Source organism: Thamnophis sirtalis, unplaced genomic scaffold (genome assembly GCF_051295495.1).
Source record: "Thamnophis sirtalis isolate CommonGarterSnake01/CBP01778 unplaced genomic scaffold, rThaSir2_p1.2 scaffold_3, whole genome shotgun sequence".
NCBI lineage: Eukaryota > Metazoa > Chordata > Lepidosauria > Squamata > Natricidae > Thamnophis > Thamnophis sirtalis.
Genome location: NW_028261383.1, coordinates 142,695,296 through 142,718,024, shown reverse-complemented (window position 1 = coordinate 142,718,024; position 22,729 = coordinate 142,695,296). Strand labels below are relative to the sequence as shown.

The following is a 22,729-nucleotide window of genomic DNA, read 5'->3' as shown; positions in this document are numbered from 1 at the left end:
GAGCTGCAAGCACTTCAGACTTGATCTCCAAAGGATTCTTTCCTTTGTGCAAGAAGGCAAAATATAATATCTGGACCTTACAGCAGCTGTATCTTTTTCCAGACTCACATGGCTGCTCTTCATAGCTGCCGCACAATCCCACAAAATGACCAGCGGGTTTAAGTATTGCAATCAAATGTTCCAGCTGTTATCCTGTACACTCCAAACACTTTTTTGTATCTGAATGTGAAGCCCTGCCTAGCAAGCGTTATCCTGAGATGCAATTATGTGCACTATATAGAACAGAGGTCTTCAAACTTGGCAACTTTAAGACTTGTGGACATCAATTCCCAGAATTGAAGTCCACAAGCTATGCTGGCTGGAGAATTCTGGGAGTTGAAGTCCATAAGTCTTAAAGTTGCCAAGTTTGGGGACCCCTGATATAGAAGCTCCCATGAGTAGAGTTGACCCCCCCCCCCAACTTCAAATGTCAGTCTTTAAAACTGGCACACCAGAGTACTGATATTTAAAACCGTTTTCAAAATATTTAGAAATGCACCTTAATTTTAGTCCAATTATGGCTTTAAATACTTTTGAGTATAAGCAAACCAGGGTTAAAACCAGCAGCAGAGAATGCTGGAATTACATCTCTGCCTTCCTGGTCTTCTGAAGAAATAAAACACGGCTGCTTCAAGCTTTCTGTAATTCGAGAAGGTTCCTGATTGCACAAATAAAGTTACTTTGTCCACATAGCCATCTAGTATCATTGTAACAATAGTTAAAGCCAACTTTGATCCTAAACTTAGAAGGTCTCTTCACTCCCTACCCCCAAACCTCCCAAACCAGCTTAAATCTGCTGGCTCTGTCATCATCTAGCTCACAACACACAAGGCATTAGATTAAACAGCAAGGCTTTAAAAAGTGTTGTTTGAAGGGATAAGGGTCAGGCATCACTGTGCTATTTCAAAGGAGCAGGCAATGGACAGCACAATTTTATGCCTGTCACAAGGATTGGAGGGAGGGCTTGATGGTCACTTTGGAGCTCAATCCATCTTCAAGAACTCACTTGGAAGTCAAGAGCTGAAAAAAAGTCAGCCTTGGAAAAGGAGGATTCAATCCTACACAAAGAAGACCATATTAGGAGTCCACAATTGGACCATAATTTATTGCAATTGGGAAAAAAGAGGAATTTCCTCAAAATGTTCAGTGCTCTTTATTGAATAAGATAAGGCCAATAGAGATCCCCTATTTGGTTTGTAGCTTATTTAAAAGATTCCTGGCACTTTTTTGTAATAGCCTCCTTAAATGGCCTTTTCAGGCTTGCAATGGATTCCTCAATAATTTTTACTTTGGTTGTGGAAAGATTTTTATTTATTTTTAATAACAACCATAGGAGATTCTTTATTCCAAAGTAACTTTACTTTCTCTTACTGTCTCAGCAATCCCTTAACTGTTAACACAAATCCATGATTCACTGAGACTGGAAACTATGGGGAATACATTGTAACAATAGGTTGCTAAGTTGCACCTTTACTAAGTTATCAACTGATAATGTACCGAATCCAAGTACCAAAACCAAGTACCCAGACAAGAATAATTAACCAAAGAACCTGTCCAGTCACACACTTCCCCACAACCACAAATAGGCTGCCCACCATCTACACGACAAAAAGGTAAGCCAACAGACACTAGGAAGGACAACTAAGATTGACCTTTTGACAGTCATGCACAAACGCATACACCCCAAGACCACACCAAGGACCAGTCCCCTTATAAAACAAAGTCTCTGTAGTCTACCCCCAAGAGCAAATTTGATTGAGTCAATGGATCACCTCCTTTCCATCAACTGTGTGCTCTGCATCTTATTTGCTTGCAAAGTCCCAGCTAGGAAAAGGGTCTCAGAATTTTTTTTTTACACATGGGTTAATTGAGGATGAATGCTATGGATCTTATTGAACTAAACATGGAGAGAAATGGGAAAAAACTAATTGAGATAAGACTAAAAACAACAACAACAACAACAACAACAACAATGCTCCAATACAGTAGCAATAGCATCTGAATGTGTTTTTTGTGTGCAAAAGGAGTCAACCTTTCTTAATGTGAGGTCTACCAGATACAATGGATGATAGTCAATCTCCTACAAGATGCTTCACCAAAAACCAAGGAACACTCCTTGCAATTTAATATATTGTACAACATTGTGGTTTGTAAACCTCAGTGCATGGTTTAAGATATTGTGTGATCTGTCTAACCATGATTTATTCAACAACCCCAGGTTAATCAAATCAGACCTGTAATGAGTAATTATACTTTATAACCTCCAGACATGACTAATGACTATGCTGCTGACAGAGAAGAGTAGGAACTGACCTGGAGTTGTACAAAAGTCTGTCCAGATTGAAGGAAGACAACCTCATACATAAATCCTCAGCAACTTTCAGATATCCCAGTTAGCCATCATGCATTGTGGAATAATCCATAAATAAGATTTGCCCAGTCTGCTAATTCACACACAAACCATATTTAGGTTGAGGATAATGCACAGTCAGACCAGTATATGATCAATCAATCATCTGCAAGGTAGACACGCCTGTATTGCTCGTTTCTTATCAGCAATAGAAGCTGTGGGTGGGATTCAAACCTGCTTGAGTCACTGTGACTATTGCAACACATTGTATTTAGCAAAGAAGAGGCCAGGAGCATCATCATGTCCTGGCCCTCTTTTATCAACTACTAGCAGAAGCTTTAGGTTTCATATACTCTTAGCACTAGCATCCATAGCCTTTCACATACCCAGAAATGACTTTAAACAAGCAGCTCTGGAGTGGGACATTATGGAGTGTGGAGGAGGCAGACTTCTACATGCAAATTTAGGGCAACCCTTGCAGAGACTATACAATGAAGCCAATGAAAAGAAAATATGTAGCATTGAAGACAAAGCTTCCTTTAGAAGAAACGGGACTCTTAGATTTTTCGTCTGGATTTTCTGTGCCGCTGACCAAATCAGAGGAAAATGAGGAAATGCTGTACTGTGACTCAGGTTATAATGAGAGGTTTGTTCAATAAAACCCCAAAGAGGGTACAGTGTCACATGGCTCTTACTATGAAAGCTACTTCAGTACCCTTCTGCATAATGGGAAACAAACAATGGAGTCCTTGGTGCTCTCTGAACCCGTGACCCGTCAAAACCACGGTCCACAAAAGCGTGCTCGACGAAAGTGTGTACGTGATGTCATCACAGCGTGACAAAAAAAATTAAAAATTGAAATAAAAATAAAATTAAAGCAAGCCGATTCACATAAAGGTAAGGGTTAGGTTTAGTGTTAGGTTAAGGGTTAGGGTTACGTTTAGCATTAGGTTAAGGGTTAGCGTTAGGTTTAGCGTTAGGTTTAGGGTTAGGTTAAGGGTTAGGTTTAGGTTTAGGTTTGGGGGGTTAGGGTAAGGTTTTCGCTTTAATTTTACATTTATCGATCACAGCGCAATGTTTTCGTCGCACTGTGATGACGTCACGCACACGCTTTTGTCGAGCGCGCTTTTGTCTACCGCGGTTTTGTGGTGGAACCCTCTGAACCTGGTTGGTTGGTTGCTTGAAGATGTTTCCATGTACTATTGCACTGGTATTACCTAGATGGATCATGAAACACCTGCATGCAAGCAACCAAGCTCAGAGAGCACCAAGGACTCCAGTTTAACCTTGAGCTACATATATTCTCTTCTATTGGGAGCAAACTATTTTAGGAATCCTAGCAGGAATGGGCTTGTTTTAACTAGTCCGTGCATCAAAGGGAATATTCAGGAGTATCCTCAGGCCTGACCCACCTAAACATATTAGTCATTTCAGGAAAGCAATGCAAGTATCTTATCATTCAGCACTAAGAAAGGGTAGGGGAGAACAGCCTGAAAATTAAAATAGCTCGGCCTTCTCCAACTTAACCATTTCCAGCTGACCTATACTACAGCTCCCAGTATTCCCAACCAACATGGGTACAGGTGATTTTGGGTGCAGATGATTGGAAGTTGTGAGCCAAAGATATTTATTAATTAAATTTCTATGCTGCCCATCTCCCCTTACAAGGTGACTCTGGGTGGCTTCATCCAGATCTTTAAGATCTTGATGAAATCATATTATTCTGAGCCCAGAATATTAATGTAAGTGTCAAATGTTAGTCCCAAATCCCTAAAAGCTGGATTGACACTACTTTATACCCAAAATGTAGAGTTCCGAAGCTGCTTCAGATTTTAAAAAAAACATGCACAAACACTGCAACTTATTTCCTTCCTGTTGTAAGTAAATACTAACTATTCATTTATGAGAGCACCATGAAACATCTGGAATTCTTATTATAAAAATTGTGCATCTTTCTAGAAGGCTTGGCATGAGATCAGTAGAGACAATACAGTAAAAACCACAAAGTAAAAGAATTTCAAAATTCCTATGTATCTTGAAACATGAAACTGAAGCAAAAACATCTAGAATATAATTTCATTTGATGTAGTCTACACTATTTTCAAATAGATGGCAGATACTTCAATTATGGTGAGCCTTAAGAAAAGAAGTCAATCATCAGCTTATACTAAACCAAACAGCAATTTATCTTAACCTTAACACAAACACCATTTTCCTGCCTAAACTTAACATTAAAAAAATATATCCCTCAGATCAAGTATTTGAACAATGTCAATTTAAAGTATGTTCCAGATGCATCTTCCACAAAATCTTGTCACCACTGCAAGGTATCCAATGGTGCTCTGCAGTCCTGATTTGATTTGGCCTGGACATCATATATGCACCAGATCCATTCAAAAATTCTGCTAATCCTATTTGTAACTGGCTTTGTGCAATACTCTCAAAGCCTTTTACAGCAAATAGCAAAGCCACATGTTTTCAAGGTCAAACGTGGCCTCTTTCATTTTATAATACTTTATTATGATGTTTAAGGAAGGCTTTTTAAAATGTGGCTTAAAGTGCTAATGCTGGTCATTTTGCAATATTGTTACTTCCTGTTTTTATTGTTTTCATGCCTGCTAGGGAGAAGTATTACCTAGAAAAGGGTTTTTTTTTAAAAATTAGTAGACACTCAAAAAAATTGGAAAAGCAGCGTGGGTTGTTTAACAGGATTTGAAACTTCATATGCTAATGTCTGCCTTTTCCAAGAAAAATGACTCAACAGGTATCTATGAAAAATGAAGGCAAAGATGATGAGTCACAAGACTGAAGCATCGTCACATCCTGCTCCTAAAAGCAAGATAAAGATTCCCTATTAGGCCACCTCCTACTGGTAGCTTTTTTTAAAGAGACAGTCACCTTTCTCTGTGCTGTACAAAGCCTGGAAGATTTGGGCAAGAGTTGCCCATCCATTTCATGGAAAGAATAAAGTGAGGATACAGGAGCTTCATGGAACCCGGTGGCTCAGACGCTGAGCTTGTCGATCAGAAAGGTCGGCGGTTCGAATCCCTAGAGCTGCATAACGGAGTGAGCTCCCGTTACTTGTCCCAGCTTCTGCCAACCTAGCAGTTTGAACGCATGTAAAAATGCAAGTAGAAAAAATAGGAACCAACTTTGGAGGGAAGGTAAAAGCGTTCCGTGCGCCTTCGGCGTTTATGCCGACCACATGATCACGGAGATGTCTTCCATCAGCGCTGGCTCTTCGGCTTTGAAACGGAGATGAGCTCCGCCCCCTAGAGTCGGGAACGATTAGCACATATGTGCAAGGGGAACCTTTACAGGAGTCTTGCTCAAGATCTTAAGAGCTTTTGACATGAGTAATTACCGATATTGCCGCATTCAAGACTTGATACCGATAAAAGAGAATATTTGTAGCTAGGGGTGGGAATGACCGGTCGTTGATGCTCTCTGAGCTCGGCTGCTTTCCTTGCAGACGCTTCATTATCCAAACTAGGTTAATTTAGTTCGGGTAACGAAACGTCCTGCAACAAAAACAACCAAGCTGAGAAAGCACCAGTGGACCCCTCATTCAAAACTGTCTAATACAGCTCAGTCTGTTCTTATCAGCTCCAAACCTCCAACTGCTTATCTCTAAATATCATGGATGATTTGTCTTGCAGCAACAAACAAGCCAATGATAGACCTCCACTCTTTCAACCACGAAAAATATGTAAAGCCGAGACGCAAGAGAGGGAAATACTTTTGGAGGGTGTCATGACCCAACGAAGCGGGATTGAACCGGCGCAGGGACTACTTCCCGCCTTCTGATGGGCGTAATACCCTGCAGGAAACGTCCCAACATCTATCTCTCTATCCATCCATGCGGGCGGTCATGCGTGCTGCCACTATCAGTCGGAGCTAGGAGCCGCTTCTTTCTACCGATCAGAACTGGGGTCTCTGAATGCTTTAAAAACTGCAGTTGAAGCTAGTGTCCCCCAGGGAGGGGGGGGGTGAAAGGCGTAGTAACCCTTTCGGAGAATCCTTTGTTCACTTACCATGTTTCGTGGAAACCGAGATACCGGGAGAAAGCACCTCCAACGAAAACGGGTCGAGTCTTCCTCACTAATCGACCCGTTTAGGAAGCCGTCAGTGAGCCAAAACTTCTTTGGGGCTGAAACAACCCCGGGCGAGGCCTTTTATATCGTTTGGGCGTGTCCTAAGGCAAGGGGGCGTGGTTAATGGGGAAGGTAATGAGGAAGGCAGGTTCTACTTTTTCTTCCTCATCCTTCAGCTGCCGCCTAATTGGCAGGTTCGAATGTCCAGAAATCTGAACGGAATGACATGCGCAGGATAGAATGAGAGGGGGGGGCATGTCTGCACCTCCTGGCGGCCGCCAAAGCGGGTGGGTCACGCGCTCTCCACCCCACCCCACCCCCGGGGGTCCAGAAGAGACTTCGCCGTCGATTTCGGATCATGCTATAAAATACTTAACAAAAGAAATTAAGTCTAGCTAAAGTGTTGTTTCCAGGAAAACCGAGACGCCTCACTGTATGAAACGCAGCGAGGCATTTCTCTTTGGTAGAATTTAGCTACCGAGGCAAATGTTTCTCTCAGAGTAGCCTCTTCTCTCCGGTTTTTAGTGTGGGGGGGGGGGAGGGATGTGCGAAGCCGGGGAAGCAACTGGGCAGATTTATGGATTTTAGGCGAGAGAAAGGGACGGCGACTTGTTGAAGAAAAGACTTCCATCGGGAGCCAGGGACGGGAAGAGCCGCCCTGTTCGCAAAGTGCCGTCGCTGCACATTCCGAAAAGATGGCGGGGCTGGTCCGCTGCGGCAGAAACAAAGCCCCGGCGGCATATCTTTGGCGGAAGAAGGTCAAACGAGCAGGGCTTCTGTGTCACACGAAGCTTCTCTTCAGGAAGCCCTCATGAAATATTTAATATTTGTGATGACAGACAGCTGCCTTTTTTAAAAGAATGTTATACTCACCCTTTTTTCAATTATCTCAAAAAAAAAAAAAAAACAACCCTCCCTGTCAGCAGGCTGATCCAGTAGCTTTTTCAGGGTACTTTTCCATGGCTGGGTTCACACCACATGCTAAGGAGTCACATAAGTGTGCCAGGACAAAATGATCAGGCTGTGGTTTAATGGCCTGTAACATATTCCTTAAGGTAATTTTGGTTTGACTTAGCTGAAGCTAGGTTGGGGGGGGGGGGTGTTAATGGGATGGTAGAAAGCAGGGTCTGTGTTGTGTAGCAGCACCCAGTCCATTTCTTTATACCAGGGTCTCCCAACTTGGCAACTTTAAGACTTGTGGACTTCAACTTATAGAATTCCCCAGCCAGCATGGCTGATTGGGGAATTCTGGAAGTTGAAGTCCACATGTCTTAAAGATGCCACGTTGGGGGACCCTGGTATAAAGGAATGGACTGGGTGCTGCTACACAACACAGAAAGCTAGTCTCAACTGAGTTAAATTAAATTGCTGGTTCAGATGTTGTGCAGATAGTGTCTGGGTTACAGCTTCCTTCTGCAGAGGCACCCAAACCATTACTGCAGTTAGTAAAAGTTGCTCTCACGTAGAAGTGGGCTGGAAATCCAAACATTGTAGGGATGCTACAGGTTGCAACCTCCACCACTACTGTTTTCATGAATTTGGTGGAATTCATAACCTCAGACACAGTTCATTATCCAGATGGGAATTGCCTGCTTATTGCCCAGGGATAATATACAGAATTAGCAAAACTGCCTATGCTCAGAGCCAATCGGGAGACTGTTTCCTATCTGAGCATGTATACCATACTCACAGGTGATGTCATCTGTCCATGTGGCTGCAGTTCCGCTATTCAGCTGTGTGGCATCATCCCATCTGACTTTACCTGAGAGGAGTGGCTTATGTGATCTCATCCTCATACTTCCTCATTCCAGGGTATGAATATGCCCCCTTTTTAGACCATATCCCCAAGGCAGTCTAAAGCCATCTTTAATTCCTTCAGTTTTTAAAATAAATATTTTCTCCTCCACATTTGGTTTTGCATCTACAATACTTTTTCACTGACGTAGTTGACACAATCGGGCTGGGATTTGCTCAGCTCTTCCTATATAGAATAAAGAATAACAGAGTTGGAAGTGACTTCGGAGGTCTTCTGGTCCAACCCCCTGGTCAAGCAGGAGACCCTAGGCCATGTGTGTCAAACTCATGGTGTCACATTGCCATTACATGACTTTTCACAGCGATTTCCCCTTTGCGGAGCTGGGATGGGCGTGATCTGAATATGATGCATCCAGTTTCACACCCCTGCCCGATAGCATTTCAGATAAATTGCTGTCCAATCTCTTCTTCACATCTGGATCCTGTAGGAATAGTTCCCAGCATTGCCCTCCAGGATCATTTAATTCTGGGCTTCAGGAAAGACCAAACATCTTGTTCTTGCAGAAATTTTTGAAGTGCTTGTCAGATGTCCCATAGATTTCTTATTTACACATAGGCATTACTTTTTGGTATATGGAATAACAGTGTTGGAAGGGATCTTGGAGATCCAACCACTGCTCAAGCAGGAGACCCTATACCAGTGATGGCGAACCTTTTAGACAACAAATGCCCAAACAGGTGTGCGTGCACGTGCTCTTCAGCTATACCTGAATACCAGCTGGCCACCGAGAAGCAGGGCATCCCAACATGGGCAGTGTGGCAAAAGGTAAGATCTTTTTCTTTTGTGAGCTTCTGTTTCGTTGTTTGCAGGGGAACAAGCTCACAAAAGAAAATGCCACGGAGATCTGACCTGGACAGTACACATACCAGCACGCAGAGGACTCTGCGTGCCACCTCTGGCATGCGTGCCATATGTTTGCCATCACAGCCCTATACCATTTCAGACAAATGGTTGTCCAATTTCATTTTAAAAACTTCCAGTAATGGAGCACCCACAACTTCTGGAGGCAAACTGTTCCACTGCTCTCCCCACCTCCTTCCCTACTTGTCAGGAAATTTCTCCTTGGTTCTACCTGGCTTCTCTCCTTGATTAGTTCCATCCATTGTTTTTTGTCTTGCCTTCAAGAGAGCTGACACTCTCTTCTTTGTGGCAGCCCCTTAAAGAGTGCTATCGTCACCATTAGTCCTTTTCATTAGACTAGACATAAAGATGGTCCTTGAGTTACAACCACAACTGAGCCCAAAATTTATGTTGCATTTGTTCAGTGAGTTTGCCCCATTTTGTGACTTTTTCCCCCCCACAGTATTAAGTGAATAATTGCATGTGTTAAGTTAGTAACGTAGTTGTTAAGTGAATGTGGCTCCTCCATTGACTTTGCTTGTCACAAAAGATACTCACATGACCCCAGGGCGTGGCACGACAAAACCGCGCTACGCAAAATAGCGGAGATTAAATCGCGTCACTAAAGTCGCGACGTCATCATCGCGCGTCATCACCGCGGGGACAACAGCGCGGTGACAGAAGGGCGTTCTACATGCTTCGTTCTTTGCCTCCAAAGGTAGCCCTCCTCCTCCAGCTGACAGCGGCAGCAGGCACGGCGCGGTGACAGAAGGGCGTTCTACATGCTTCGTTCTTTGCCTCCAAAGGTAGCCCTCCTCCTCCAGCTGACAGCGGCAGCAGGCACGGCGCGGTGACAGAAGGGCGTTCTACATGCTTCGTTCTTTGCCTCCAAAGGTAGCCCTCCTCCTCCAGCTGACAGCGGCAGCAGGCACGGCGCGGTGACAGAAGGGCGTTCTACATGCTTCGTTCTTTGCCTCCAAAGGTAGCCCTCCTCCTCCAGCTGACAGCGGCAGCAGGCACGGCGCGGTGACAGAAGGGCGTTCTACATGCTTCGTTCTTTGCCTCCAAAGGTAGCCCTCCTCCTCCAGCTGACAGCGGCAGCAGGCACGGCGCGGTGACAGAAGGGCGTTCTACATGCTTCGTTCTTTGCCTCCAAAGGTAGCCCTCCTCCTCCAGCTGACAGCGGCAGCAGGCACGGGGCAAAGCGGGCTGCCCAGCAGCAGCAGCCCGCGGGAAGGGTCCAGCTCAGCCGCGGAGGGCAGCAGGAAGCCCGCGGGGGGCCCGAGCAGGGCCGCCGACGCTGGCGGCGGAGGAGGACGCAGCAGCGGCAGCGGCTGAGGCTCTCCCGGGGCCGGCGAAGCGGGCTTGCCCGGCAGAGGCAGGCCGCCCTCTTCTTCCTCAACAACATCTCCTTGGATGGGCGGCCGCCGCCACCGGGCAAGCCCGCTTCGCCGGCCCCGGGAGAGCCTCAGCCGCCGCCGCCCGCCCTGCCTCTTCCTCCGGGGGAGGCGCCGGCGGCGCAGGCCGCCCGTCCAAGGAGATGTTGTTGAGGAAGAAGAGGGCAGCCTGCCTCTGCCGGGCAAGCCCGCTTCGCCGGCCCGGGAGAGCCTCAGCCGCCGCCGCTGCCACGTCCTCCTCCGCTTCCTGATGCCCCCCGCGGCTGTGCTGGACCCTTCCCGCGGGCTGCTGCTGCTGGGCAGCCCGCTTTGCCCCGTGCCCGCTGCCGCTGTCAGCTGGAGGAGGAGGGCTACCTTTGGAGGCAAAGAACGAAGCATGTAGAACGCCCTTCTGTCACCGCGCTGTTGTCGCGGCGGTAGGGTCGTTTTTTTATTAGCGCTTCGGACGCCGCGGATTTGCCTCCGCACTTATGTCGGCGCGGATAAGGGCATCGCGGTTTTGTGGTGGAACCACCCCAGGGAACTGCAAGTGTCATACGTAGTTGCCAAACATTTGACTTTTGATCACATGACCATGAGGATCCTGTAATGGTAGTGTACAAAATGGTCATAAATCACTTTTTTCAGTGCTGTTGTAACTTTGAACAGTCATGATATGAACTGTTGTAAGTCAAGGACTATTTGTACTCAATTCCTGCAACTGTTCTTCATATGTTTCATCTCGCTAAAACTCTTATATACAGTATACCCTATATCCGTGATGGCGAGCCTATGGCACGTGTGCCACAGGTGGCGCACGGAGCCATATCTGCCAGTATCTGAGCTGTCAGCTTAAGTGCGCATGTGTGTGCCAGCCAGCTGATTTTCAGCCTTCCAGTGGGCCAAGGGAGGCATTTTTCACCCTCCCCAGGCTTTAGGTCCAACAGGCCTACCGGAAGTCTCTCCCGGCCCCCCCAGAGACCCTCCGGAAGCCAGAAATTGATCATTTCCAAACTTCCAGTTGGCCCATTGGGCCCATTTTTCACCCTCCCCAGGCTTCGGGGGCTTTCCCGGAGCCTGAGGAGGGCAAAAACGGCCTCCCCCACCCCCTGGAGGAAATGCTAAGCTCAGCTTGTAGGCGAGCAGTGCGGCGGGTGTGAGGGATGAGTGTGTGTGTGTATGTGCACCATGTGCATGTGGGAGTGCACTTTGTATTGAATGCCAGCACGCACATGTGCTATCGTGTGCACATGCTTGCATTTTTGGCACCCAATAACAAAAAGGTTAGCCATCACTGCCCTATATACAGGCTCCTGATATACACAGATATTGCACTCCTTTGGAAAAGAGGCATTCCTAGTGCCCGAGTGAAAATGGCCAAGACCAAATAAATCCCCTCTGGTACTTTGTTTTATTGTTGCCAGGTTTAATGAGAGCATCTTAAAAACCTGGCAGAGAGGCTGTCTCTCTTCCCCCTTCTTTCATCAAAGAGATTGAAAGGCAATCTTGAATTTGTTTCTGGCTCCCTTTTCTCTTTCAGGGCTGATCTGGTGTTTACTTAACAGTTCTTTCTCCAAGGCCATCTCTCCACTCCTTTACATTTACCACATTTGTGTTGAAAAGAACAAAATATTTGGGGTCAAGGAAAGGTAATTGTTAGGAGAAGAAACTGTACTGTATGGTGGAATCATAAATTGCTCTGATGGTGCCAGTCTTTAGGAAAGGTGGTATTTGAATATACAAGAGCAGCTAATGAGGTGCCACAAAGGAGGCAAATCTCTGATGGATTCCCTTCAAGCTGTTCCAATGATGATTGAGATATTGGAGGCAGTTGGTCTAGTGGTTAAAGCACCACCAGGCTTAGAAGCCAGGAGAATGTGAATTCTTAGGCATGAAAGCTGGCTGGGTGACTCCCTCTCAGCCCAACCCAACCCATCTCACAGGCTTCTTGTGGGGAAAACAGAAGGAGTACGGTGTGTTTTCTCTGCTGAGTTATTTTTAAAAGCAATAAAGGTTAAATATAAATAAAATAATAATAAAAAATATCTCATTTCACCAACCCAATGACTAAAAATCTCCTTTCAGACTGAACCTCAGCCAGGGTTTTTGGAATCTTTAACTGTTGCTTGATTTTCCAATCCCCTCCAGCCACTCTTCCTGTCCTCCACCCCTCCCAAGAACAAAAGCTATAAAGGTAACCGTCTCCCCAATAGAAAAAGCCATGGCTGCTGGCATGGGTTGAAGTTGCATGGAGCACCTTGAACAGGAACTTAGAAAAGCTTCTGTCCATTTTATTCTGCACCCCTCCTAAAACTGGGATCAGTCAGCTGGGCTATTTTTTGACTTGGGCTTAGTGCTCTTTTAGAAACATGCTAGATCCATGTTCAGAAATCCGCTGACTTACAGGACAGAGATCCACCACATACATACATCCCAAATCTGTCAAGGAATTTGCTTAATCTGCCTCACATAGATTCTAAAGAGAAATTGGAGCACTTGCCTCACAATCAGGAGATTGTGAGTTCAATCCTAGGTAGAGGTAGATGTAGGGTCTCCTGCTTGGGCAGGGGGTTGGACTAGATGATCTGCAAGGTCCCTTCCAACTCTATTAATCTGCTGAAGGTTTTTCCTCCAGCAGAGGGAGGGCAAACTGAGTCAGGGAACCCACCAATTAACTTGTCCCACATTAAAACAGTAAGGTCAGCAGCTCTCTCCAGTCTCATTAGTGGGACAAAATAGATATTGGCAATCAGAGCACCACAATTTGTACCAGCCTAATCTTCTGCCAGCTCAAGAACTGATGGATTGTAGTTTAATCTGACCTTCTGACGATGCCTGGCATCCTGACAGTTATCTGAATGGGGGCTTTGTTTCAAAGCATATGTTGAAAATTGTACAAGTCTGGAAAGAAAGAAGTATATATGATTTTGTTTTTGTTCTTCTCTTATTATAGCAGGGGCCGTGTCAGAATATGTTCTTCTTTTATCTAGTGTTGCTTTTTAAATTTCCTCCCAAGAATGATGCTTGTTCTTAATAACGGTGTCTGTTGATTGCTACTTTTTATCTTTCTTTCTTTCTCCAAATTGGCATTGGCTACTTGAATGGGAAAGGATCATTTAATCTATTTCCACTACTCTTGCTTCTTTTGCCTTTAACAAGGTTAATTAAGTTTTGGTCTCTGAATTGGAAAAAAACAAAAGGACAGCATATAGGGAGAATCTTTGTGGATTCATATATTTTAGTCTAATGCCTTCTTCAGACCTGGTCGTGTAATTGGTTTCTGATTCAGCATCATGTGTCATGTGAACCCAGATAATGGAGTTACTTAAGTAAACCATGGCTAATAATAGTAAGTGTTATGCAAATAATGGGTAAAGGAAACTTACTAATAATAATCTAACAAGCTTCTTTCCCAAGGTGTTGACCTACAATTTATTATCTTCAGCCAACATGATTCTTGGAGTTGAAAAGTTGAGGAAAATTGGACTAATGCTCCCATTTGCAGATACCGGTACTCCTCTATAAATATGCCACTGCATTCCCCATTAAAGTTATAGATGAGTTCCCATAGTACACAAAGCCAATGTGAAACAGATCACAATCAGGCTCAGGGTGCTGTGTGACTACAATCATAAATCATCAGTATGATTTTTAAATCTAGCTTATGACAGTGTATGAATTAATTGTGTTCTATTAAACCTTGCTTAGAGAAAACATGTTTTGACATATCGTGGAATATATTTCTTGGTTTTGCATGCCACCATAAGCTAAAATGCTATTGATTATTGATATGTACTGTGTTAACCCAACAAGTATGTTAGTTTATAATTCAGTGATTGACTAAACCATGGTTAACCATGGATAAATGTCATGCAAACACAGCCACTGAATGGATATAATATTCTTGCTTTGTTCTGAGCTCCGATTGATGTGGTTATCTAAATCCTCTAGAGCTTATAGCACAGAAAAAAGCAAGGACGTTCATTGATAAGTTGACACCTAAAATCCCTTCAGATGTGAGTTTTATTACTTCATGTCTTGGCTATGTTTACTTGGGTGTAATTGTCAGAAAGGATCTTCTACATATAGTGTGCTTTCCTTACACAGATTATTAGCAGGGGTTTCAGTCAAGCGTGTCCTTTGAATAAGTCTTTAGGACTTTAGACCTGGTTCTCTCACGTTGTTCTAGCTTTCCTCCAGGAATCTCAAGGCAATGTTCAAAGGATTCTTAAATAGCTTTCATCCAAGCACTGGTTATGCCTGTTCTCCTTTTATAAAAAAATCTTCCCCTGCACTAGAACGTTGTCAGTCTATCATTTCAGAGTAATTAAAGTAATTCTCAAGGTTGTAGATCTGAATGTTGCCTAATTCTCTTCTACAAACACATTTGATTGCTTTTCTTTTGAAGAAACATTGCCAGAATCAAATTTATTTCTGGAAAATACCCCAGGCACATGTTGCTAAGAGAACATTGGTTATTTTATGTATAAATAATCACAATGTAAAGACTGACAATTGAATGTTTTAAAAACAGACATTATAACCTTGGAGGCAAGATCTCCTTGGAGGAGATCTTGGAAAGAGAGGGTTGGATGAACACAAACAATTTTGAGTATGAAACTTATTACCATATAAGTAAGATAATAGATCTGAATATAAATTTAGGCTAAAACAGGACTGGCTGCCTTTTTAGGCAGAGATTTATCTTCAGGATTTCTCATGAGATTCTAAATTGAAAATATACTGGAAAAAGTTGAGTGAAGGATTGAATGACGGCTGAATCTTTATGTTAACTTAGGCATGGTCAAGTACCATAAGTTACTCAAAGACCACAAGGAGGAAATGGTCTTAGTTCAGCTGTGAATAGAATATTTTAACTCTTTGCAAAGAAAATATAGAAGCCAATCTGGAAGTCATTCCTTGCAATCTAATTAAGCTGTGGCTAAATATGACACAGATGCTGCTGTAATTATGAGAATTAATCCATCTATCATGCAACCCATAGATGAGGATTTTGAATCCCTAGTATATGTCTCCTGCATGAGCAAGGGATTGGACTAGATGACCTCCAAGGTCCCTTCCAACTCTGTTACTGTTACTGGAACATATAAAAGGTCAGAGGATAGGAAGGAGTATACATGGAAGCAGAATATTGTTTAGTGCTTGTAGATGAATTATCAGAAAATTATGTCTATGGGGATTCTCAGTCATCCAGGTCATGGTTGTCCTAAAGGTGCTTTTTCGGGAGGCAACTGGACTTCCTTGTTTTTCTTTCACTTCTCATTCAAGAAGCTGCTTCTTGGTCAGAGCTGAGTGAGAAGCAAAACATCTTCAAAGAAAAACAAAATCCAATTGACTCCTGAAAAAGCACCTTTGGGACAATCATGATCTGGATGTCTGATAATCTGCATTGACATTTAGCTTAGCACTTTGGGATGAACACACTTCAAATGGTGCAGGAGATGAACAGACTTCCAGAAAAAAATGCAGACTAAAGGAACCATCTGTACCTCAGTTTGAGATGCAGAAAACACAGACTCATCCCCAACAGCCTGTGGCTGTCTTCAACAGAGAAAGGACACAGGGCAGAAAACATCCTGCAGCCAAGAAGGGTCCACACCTATTTGCACTATTCAGGTGACCCTAAGGACGCAGATAAACCTCCAACTGGCCTCAAGGACTCTCTAAAAGGATGCAAATGACCAGTGTCTGCAAGGAATATAAATCCTTCCATTCCCCACCATCCAATCAGAACTGAAGAAACTTCTTGGATGAGAGGTGAAAGTCAAAGAAAAACAAAGTCCAGTTGCCTTCTGAAAAAGCACCTTTGGGACCATCAGGAATGATGCTGCAGTTTTATATTTCTGCATTTGATCTTAGCAAGTAAATAGGCACCAATCCTAAACTAGTTTCCTTATAATGGTAAGCTATGAATCTATTTTAGTGACTAGGGTCAGTCTACACACTCAGTCACAGTATAACGTAGCATGACATACTCTTATAAACTGAACTTCAAATTTATGCCTCCAGAGAACTGGCAACACTCAATGTAACAGTATGTTATTCATATACTAGCATATTTACATAAACCTTGTCCTATCCCCAACTCCACACAGATATTTTTGGTTGAAATTCTCAGTATAGAATAATTTTTTTGACCTGAGCACGTAAGATGTATTCTTAACAAGAAACAGCTATAAAAATAGTTGTGTGAAAGCCAAGCCAGATAATTACTTTGGGAAAGAAAAATTACGTTGGCCTGACCTCTCATTTAAGAGCCTTATTCTCTCAGTGGCTCCGAGAGATAGTCTTTGGTTAAGTTTCCTTGACTGCACATAGCATGCCCTCAGATACTTTCTTAATTCCCAGGATCCACCCAGAAATTGAATATTATGCCAGCATAACTCTAGCTAGCTGGGACAGCCAATGTGTTGAACTGCGTTCAGATGAAAAGGCAGATATGTCAACCCACATCATGAGCTCATGTGCACATCTACATAGGTTATTTTGTTGGCAGCCAGGTTCTATTCTTGGAAACTCTGCTTTCTTCACCATCAACCTCTTCTGTCTTCCACTGGCTGCAATCAAGAGATCCATTCAGTTTACAATGGATGCATTTTGAATGCAACGGTCATGAATTGCATGTGAAGGAATGCATGAACTAAGTTTCTAGCTTGGAAATGGTTGTGCAAAGACATCTAGCCAAGACTGCCTCCACACACATTCACATTCTCACACACATTAATCAGGGAGCCTAATTTACATTTATATGTGATTTGTTACAGATTTTATACTTCTGTCCATACTCAGCATTCCTTGTAATTGTAGGGCAGGCCTTCTTTATCTAACGTTTCAAAGTCCACTGCCAATGTTTCAGTCTCCTCTGACCAATGTTTCAATTAAGCATTGTGGGATCCAATGGAATTCTGGATTCTTCTCCATTCCCAGGCATTTGTTCCATCACTGGAAACATCACATCTGACCATTTAGGGCAGGAAAGGGATGACACAGCTTATTCTGAAGTTGCCTCTCAATAACATTTCCCTCTGGAAAAGAATTGCTTATTGTTTTCTACTATAGTTTCCTGCCTTCAGTATGGGTAAATTAAGATTTATTTATGTAAGAAGCAAACTTAAACCACTCCAAATTACAGGGGAGTGAATATGATTCTAGAACCCCCTATGACACTGTTTTGGTCTTAAACTAGTTTTATATAATCGTGACATATGAAATTATTACAAAAAAGTGAATGGCCCTTTATACCAGAAATGACAAAGATACAAATCGTTTTTCTTAAACTAAGCCAAAAATGAAGTGAGCTGAACTTATAACTACGGTAAAGTAACTGCAATCCCATTTTGCATTTTTGTTGTGATTTTTAAAAAAATGACCTTAGAACCTTATTGAGGATGGAGAACCTTCACCAGAAAGCTATTTACAGTAACTACTTGTATGTCGTCATTTGCTTAGAAGATCTATGCTCAGTGGGAGTAGTTCTGTTCCTTGATCTAGATAGATTGGATAAGATTTTGTGCTTGTGTGATTTCCTAAGGAAACTTGTCAACAAAGAATGCAGTGTTGCGATGTAAAAATGGGAAGTGATTTCAGTCCCCTCACATGCATTAACAGGAAACTAAAGTAACGGGGTGGGGGTGGGGATCTACCAAATATATATCATTTTATAAGGCAGTTGTTGCAAAGTACCAGTTGATAACTGTTATGTCACTAATATTTCATGAGAATGCTATAGCCCAGACAAATCTTTCCAACAATTGTTCCTATCTGATGTCATCACAATGTGTTGAATTACATTTCCCAATATTTTCAGCCAGTTTAGTGCCTAGCTATATTAGCCGGAGATTCCAGAATTGCTGTTTGGACCAACACCTTAAAGAAACAAGTTTGGGGAAATCTGGCTTACACTTTAAGGTTACAGTTGAGAACAAGTTAGTTTGTGAAGAACAGCTGGAAAAGGCTGTTTAGCTCTGGAAGCATGCACTTTGCTATTTTGAAGAATGCATGTTCCCTATTTTAAAGCCCCAAAGTCTACCATGAAATACAACATCATGGTTCTTTTTTTTACAGCTTTCATTATCACATTCTAATTGGCAGTGCTTCTTCTTTTCAAGAGGTAATCGTACAATGCAGAAGGTTTATACATGGGGAAGTCCATCCTGCACAGCAGGAACTTCAAAATAAAGATAAATGTTGAAGCAAAACAGGAATTTAATTGAAAAACATGGGCAGGGAATGTGTAAATCCCAGGCTGCAGGAATTGGTGAGGGAGGGGAACAGACAATTTCCTGGAGTTTTGTCCGTAAAAGGTTGCACTGAGGATTTGATGTTCCATTCCGATTGGGGTTGTCTATAATTGCTGGGAACATTTAAAAATAAATTGTGTTAACATCCTTCACATGAACACGTTGTCTTCATATTTATTTCTCAAGGTCAATCATCACTAACTAAAAGATAACAGTTTGTATATTGTATGAATATTATGAAAATGGCAGTGATTTTCTTAAGTTCCAAGCACGGCAATAAGAAATGGAACAAGGAAAAGGGGACAATGCCATGCCCATGATAGGGAGCTTGGGCAAGGATCCAATACTGGGATTTTGCTGGTTTATTATACCAGTTTAAGCCAAGAATGCCAACAGGGGGAAACTATGGGGCTTTACTTTTCTGACAAGCCTCTAATCCCTCAGCTTGGCTCGCAAGAGTTTCCATGAAAAGGAATTTATAGAAACAAAAAACTCCCTTTCTTGACTCTGGATGTCAGAGGGCAATGCTTTGCCATGGGAAAAAGTGGAAGATCTTTTTTCAACCCATATTTATAGTGACTGCATGGCAAGTTTATTCATGCTAAAGGAAGAATGTTTGTAGCTTAGGATTGAAATTGGGGGGAACCTTGGTGCTGTCTGAGCTTGGTTGTTTTCTTGCAGACATTTCAAAATCCAAACTAGGTAACATCCTCAATGCTATGTTATGCTTCATTGAACCATGTTTTACTTTGACATAATTCAATTATTTGATTGTACAATATACTTAGACACAAATTACATGGTGGGTCAGTATATCTTGTGACTACCATTGTCATGGTTGATATTATCATTGTCTGCCCCATGATGGATTGCTACTTGACAACAAACAAAAACCCCAAATCATGAAGCATGCTTTCTATCTGCGCTAGGTACTGTAGTCAGTATCAAAATGTACTGGCCATTGGTATGTATATTAAGTTACGACTTGATCTGTGATGCATCCTTTGACATATCTCAGCTGAGCTGTTCCCACATGCTGGAAAGGTAAAACTCCCTGCCTTGCCCTCTTATGGATGCTTTAATCTTGATCTGCCTTTGGCTGAGTTATCACAGAACAGAGGAAGATAAATTAGAGGGTGAAGAAGCATAATAAAAACAGGGGCTCGAGGAAGAAGAGAAGCCTTCCAAACACAACAGGTTGAAATCTGCCTGGAAGACCAAGGCAGGGAACTGAGTAGCTGAAAACAGAAAAAGGCTAGCAGATGAAGAAAAATAATTAGAATTGGCAGAGAGCCCAACTGACGAAATGAAAGTCCACAATTCAACAAAGCAAAAGTTTGAACCTTTGAAGCAGGTGAATGATACATGTGGAAAAGGTGTGTCATGAAGTGTCTGCTGCAGACTTTCCATCATGAATGAAGTTCAGCTTTACAACATGAGAGAACTCACTAAAAACCGATCCAAATTGCCTTTTGTGTTTGAACGCCTACCTTGAATAGATTAGGCTGAGGAGTCTTATGGCCGGAGATCTTTCCGTGTTTTTGTTTGAATATAGGGATAATAGTTTACATGTTTCTCTTGCACTGCATCGAACAGCAGGAAAAGTTACATCAGCCCCATAATGACCTAGTTTTTCCTCATTCCAAGCGGATGATCATAAAGAGACCTTGGATCTCTTGATTTTTTATCCGATTACCAGGGGGGAAAAAACCTGGGAAAGTAGGAAATCTAACTACAGTACTGTGAAATTGTATTACATTTTACTTTCTCCCATTTGTTTTTTAGGCACTCATTCCTGAGCCTTTGTGACAGAGTAGCCATGCTACAAAGCTAAGTGGCAAGTTGCTAAGAAGAAAAAGAGATATTTTGGGAGAAATTCTCTGCTGGAGCAGAATTAACTAAGTGGCTATAAAAGGACAGGGTATCTTTTTCAGTGTTAGATTTGTGCTTTTTTCTTCAGCCATTTGAGCAAGTAGCCACTAATGCTGAGACATAATCAAGTGGAAAGGGCTGAAATAACTTTGGTTTTGCAGAGTAAAGTATCCTTCCCATCCCCCCACCCCCAACTCCTCCATCACATGCCCATCACTAGGGGGAAACCAAGTATGGAGTTACTTTGTATTTTAACCCCTTAAATCATTCTCTCCGCTCTTGAGAGAATTGTGCTGGCAAATTAGATGCTGGTTGTTCATGGGTTGTGCATCCTCAAAACATAAGATTGAGGGATGGGTTGTGGCAGGCACTAATGCCGGTTCGCTCGTGGGCGCAATTTGTGCACCCCTGTGCAGTGCAATAAAAATTGTTCTGCGCATGTGCAGAAACGAAAAACAAGATGGCGCCGCCCAGAGAACCGGTTCAGGGGCGTGGCGGACCTGAGTTGCTGCCGGTTCCAGCGACCCAGGCCACCAAACCACTACTGGTTCAGCCAAACCGGTCCAGATTGATAGGAACCCACCACTGATAAGATCTGAGAACAGCCCTGCTACGTCCCCACCAGGAGAGAGACCCCTGAAGAGCAGAAGACCAGAATGAAATTCAGGTCTGGTAGAGCGAAGGGCCAGTTTTCCCCAGTCTCTAGGATTGCTGGTCAGGGGCAGTGTCATGCGGTCAGTGCCATTTCATCTTCTGGATTGAAACTGAATGAAGAGCTGCTGTACTGATGCACTAATGGTCTCCGGTCATTCACAAAACTGTAATTTTTTGCAAATAAAAATTGCAAAGAAGAAACATTATCTTGAGTCGTTCCCTGTGTGCCACCCCCATAAAAGGATGATCATTTTATAAATATTAAGGACCTTTTGCTTCAGAAATACTAACTGAAGGAAATTAATGGTGTGTTTGTGCCACTACTGATTTATTGGCAAAACATAGACAACTAAAGATTTCTTTAGCTTCATGGCAATACAAAATTAAGGATTTTTGAGAAATTCTAGCACTTGAATTAGTAAGCGCTTTCCTTCAGAACAATCTGCAATCTCCAGATATGCACAGGAGGTATCAAACTCATGTCATCATGTGACATATTGGAACTTCCCCCCCCTTTCGCTAAACCGGGTGGGGGCGGGGACAGCACGTGAAGCATCTGGCCCGTGGGCCGTGAGTTTGACACCTCTGTCCTAGAACCGCATCATATGAAGTCCCCAGCCAGCTGGCAGGCAGCCTAATGGGGAGCTGCTTCTGGAAATTGCCAGGAGGTTATTTTATTGGGTGACTTCAGGTTCTTTGAATAGGCATTTCTTCCCACAATACATTATAAATATTTAAAGCAGAAACAAAGAATTCCAATTATTAATGGCTGCCATGAATTGTTCCTTAGCAATCCAAAAGTCATTTGGGGTTCCAAGTAAAACTACAAGCTCAATCAGTGATATTTATCTTCAATTTAGTATGGCTGGAATTTTAGACTGTGATCCTATATGTATTCTACCCAGAGATAAACTTCCTTAAGTTCAAGATGTTCTCCTCCTAGATAGGTATGTTGACATTGCCATCTTATGTCTCATTCCGGAGCAATTAAGACTGCAGACTAATTAGATCATGTCAAGTTCTTGGCAGAAGCTCTTCATTGCTGTTATCACTTCAAATTTTAAATTTCTTCCAGCAGATGGAGCCAGAACAGAATTCTATAAATATGCCTCCAAAACTACAGTACTTTATGAACTGCAAGATTGCATTTTAACTTTTCACCCTTTGGCAACATTTGTTTTTTTAAACGGCCAAATTGAAATGGAACCATTTGGACAGAAGTCCAGTTTAAGCACCCAACTAATCCGAATGCTAAAATAGATATTCAAGTTGCATTTTTTTAATGCAAGTTCCCTCCTATTCATAATCAAAACTGGCATTTGGGGGAGTTTAAACTTACACTCCTGAAACAGGTACAATCATTTTCTATGTGATAAAGACCCAGCAGTTACATCCCAAGATTTAAAGGAATAACAGAATTAGGTCTT

The 22,729-nt window shown here is 42.8% G+C and overlaps 2 protein-coding genes across 2 annotated transcripts in view; one reads left to right on the top strand and one right to left on the bottom strand.

Annotated features, from left to right (window-relative positions):
• LOC106546597 (tubulin alpha-1B chain) overlaps nucleotides 1–22,729 on the top strand; it is a 78,016-nt gene that overhangs the window by 3,808 nt on the left and 51,479 nt on the right. The window lies entirely within an intron of this gene.
• The window catches only part of LOC106546601 (tubulin alpha-1C chain), a 62,718-nt gene that overhangs the window by 5,850 nt on the left and 34,139 nt on the right, over nucleotides 1–22,729 (bottom strand). The window contains exon 2 of the mRNA XM_014063507.2: nucleotides 6,424–6,531. Within this exon, the coding sequence (XP_013918982.2) occupies nucleotides 6,424–6,531 (108 nt within the window). The remainder of the gene's footprint in view (nucleotides 1–6,423; nucleotides 6,532–22,729) is intronic.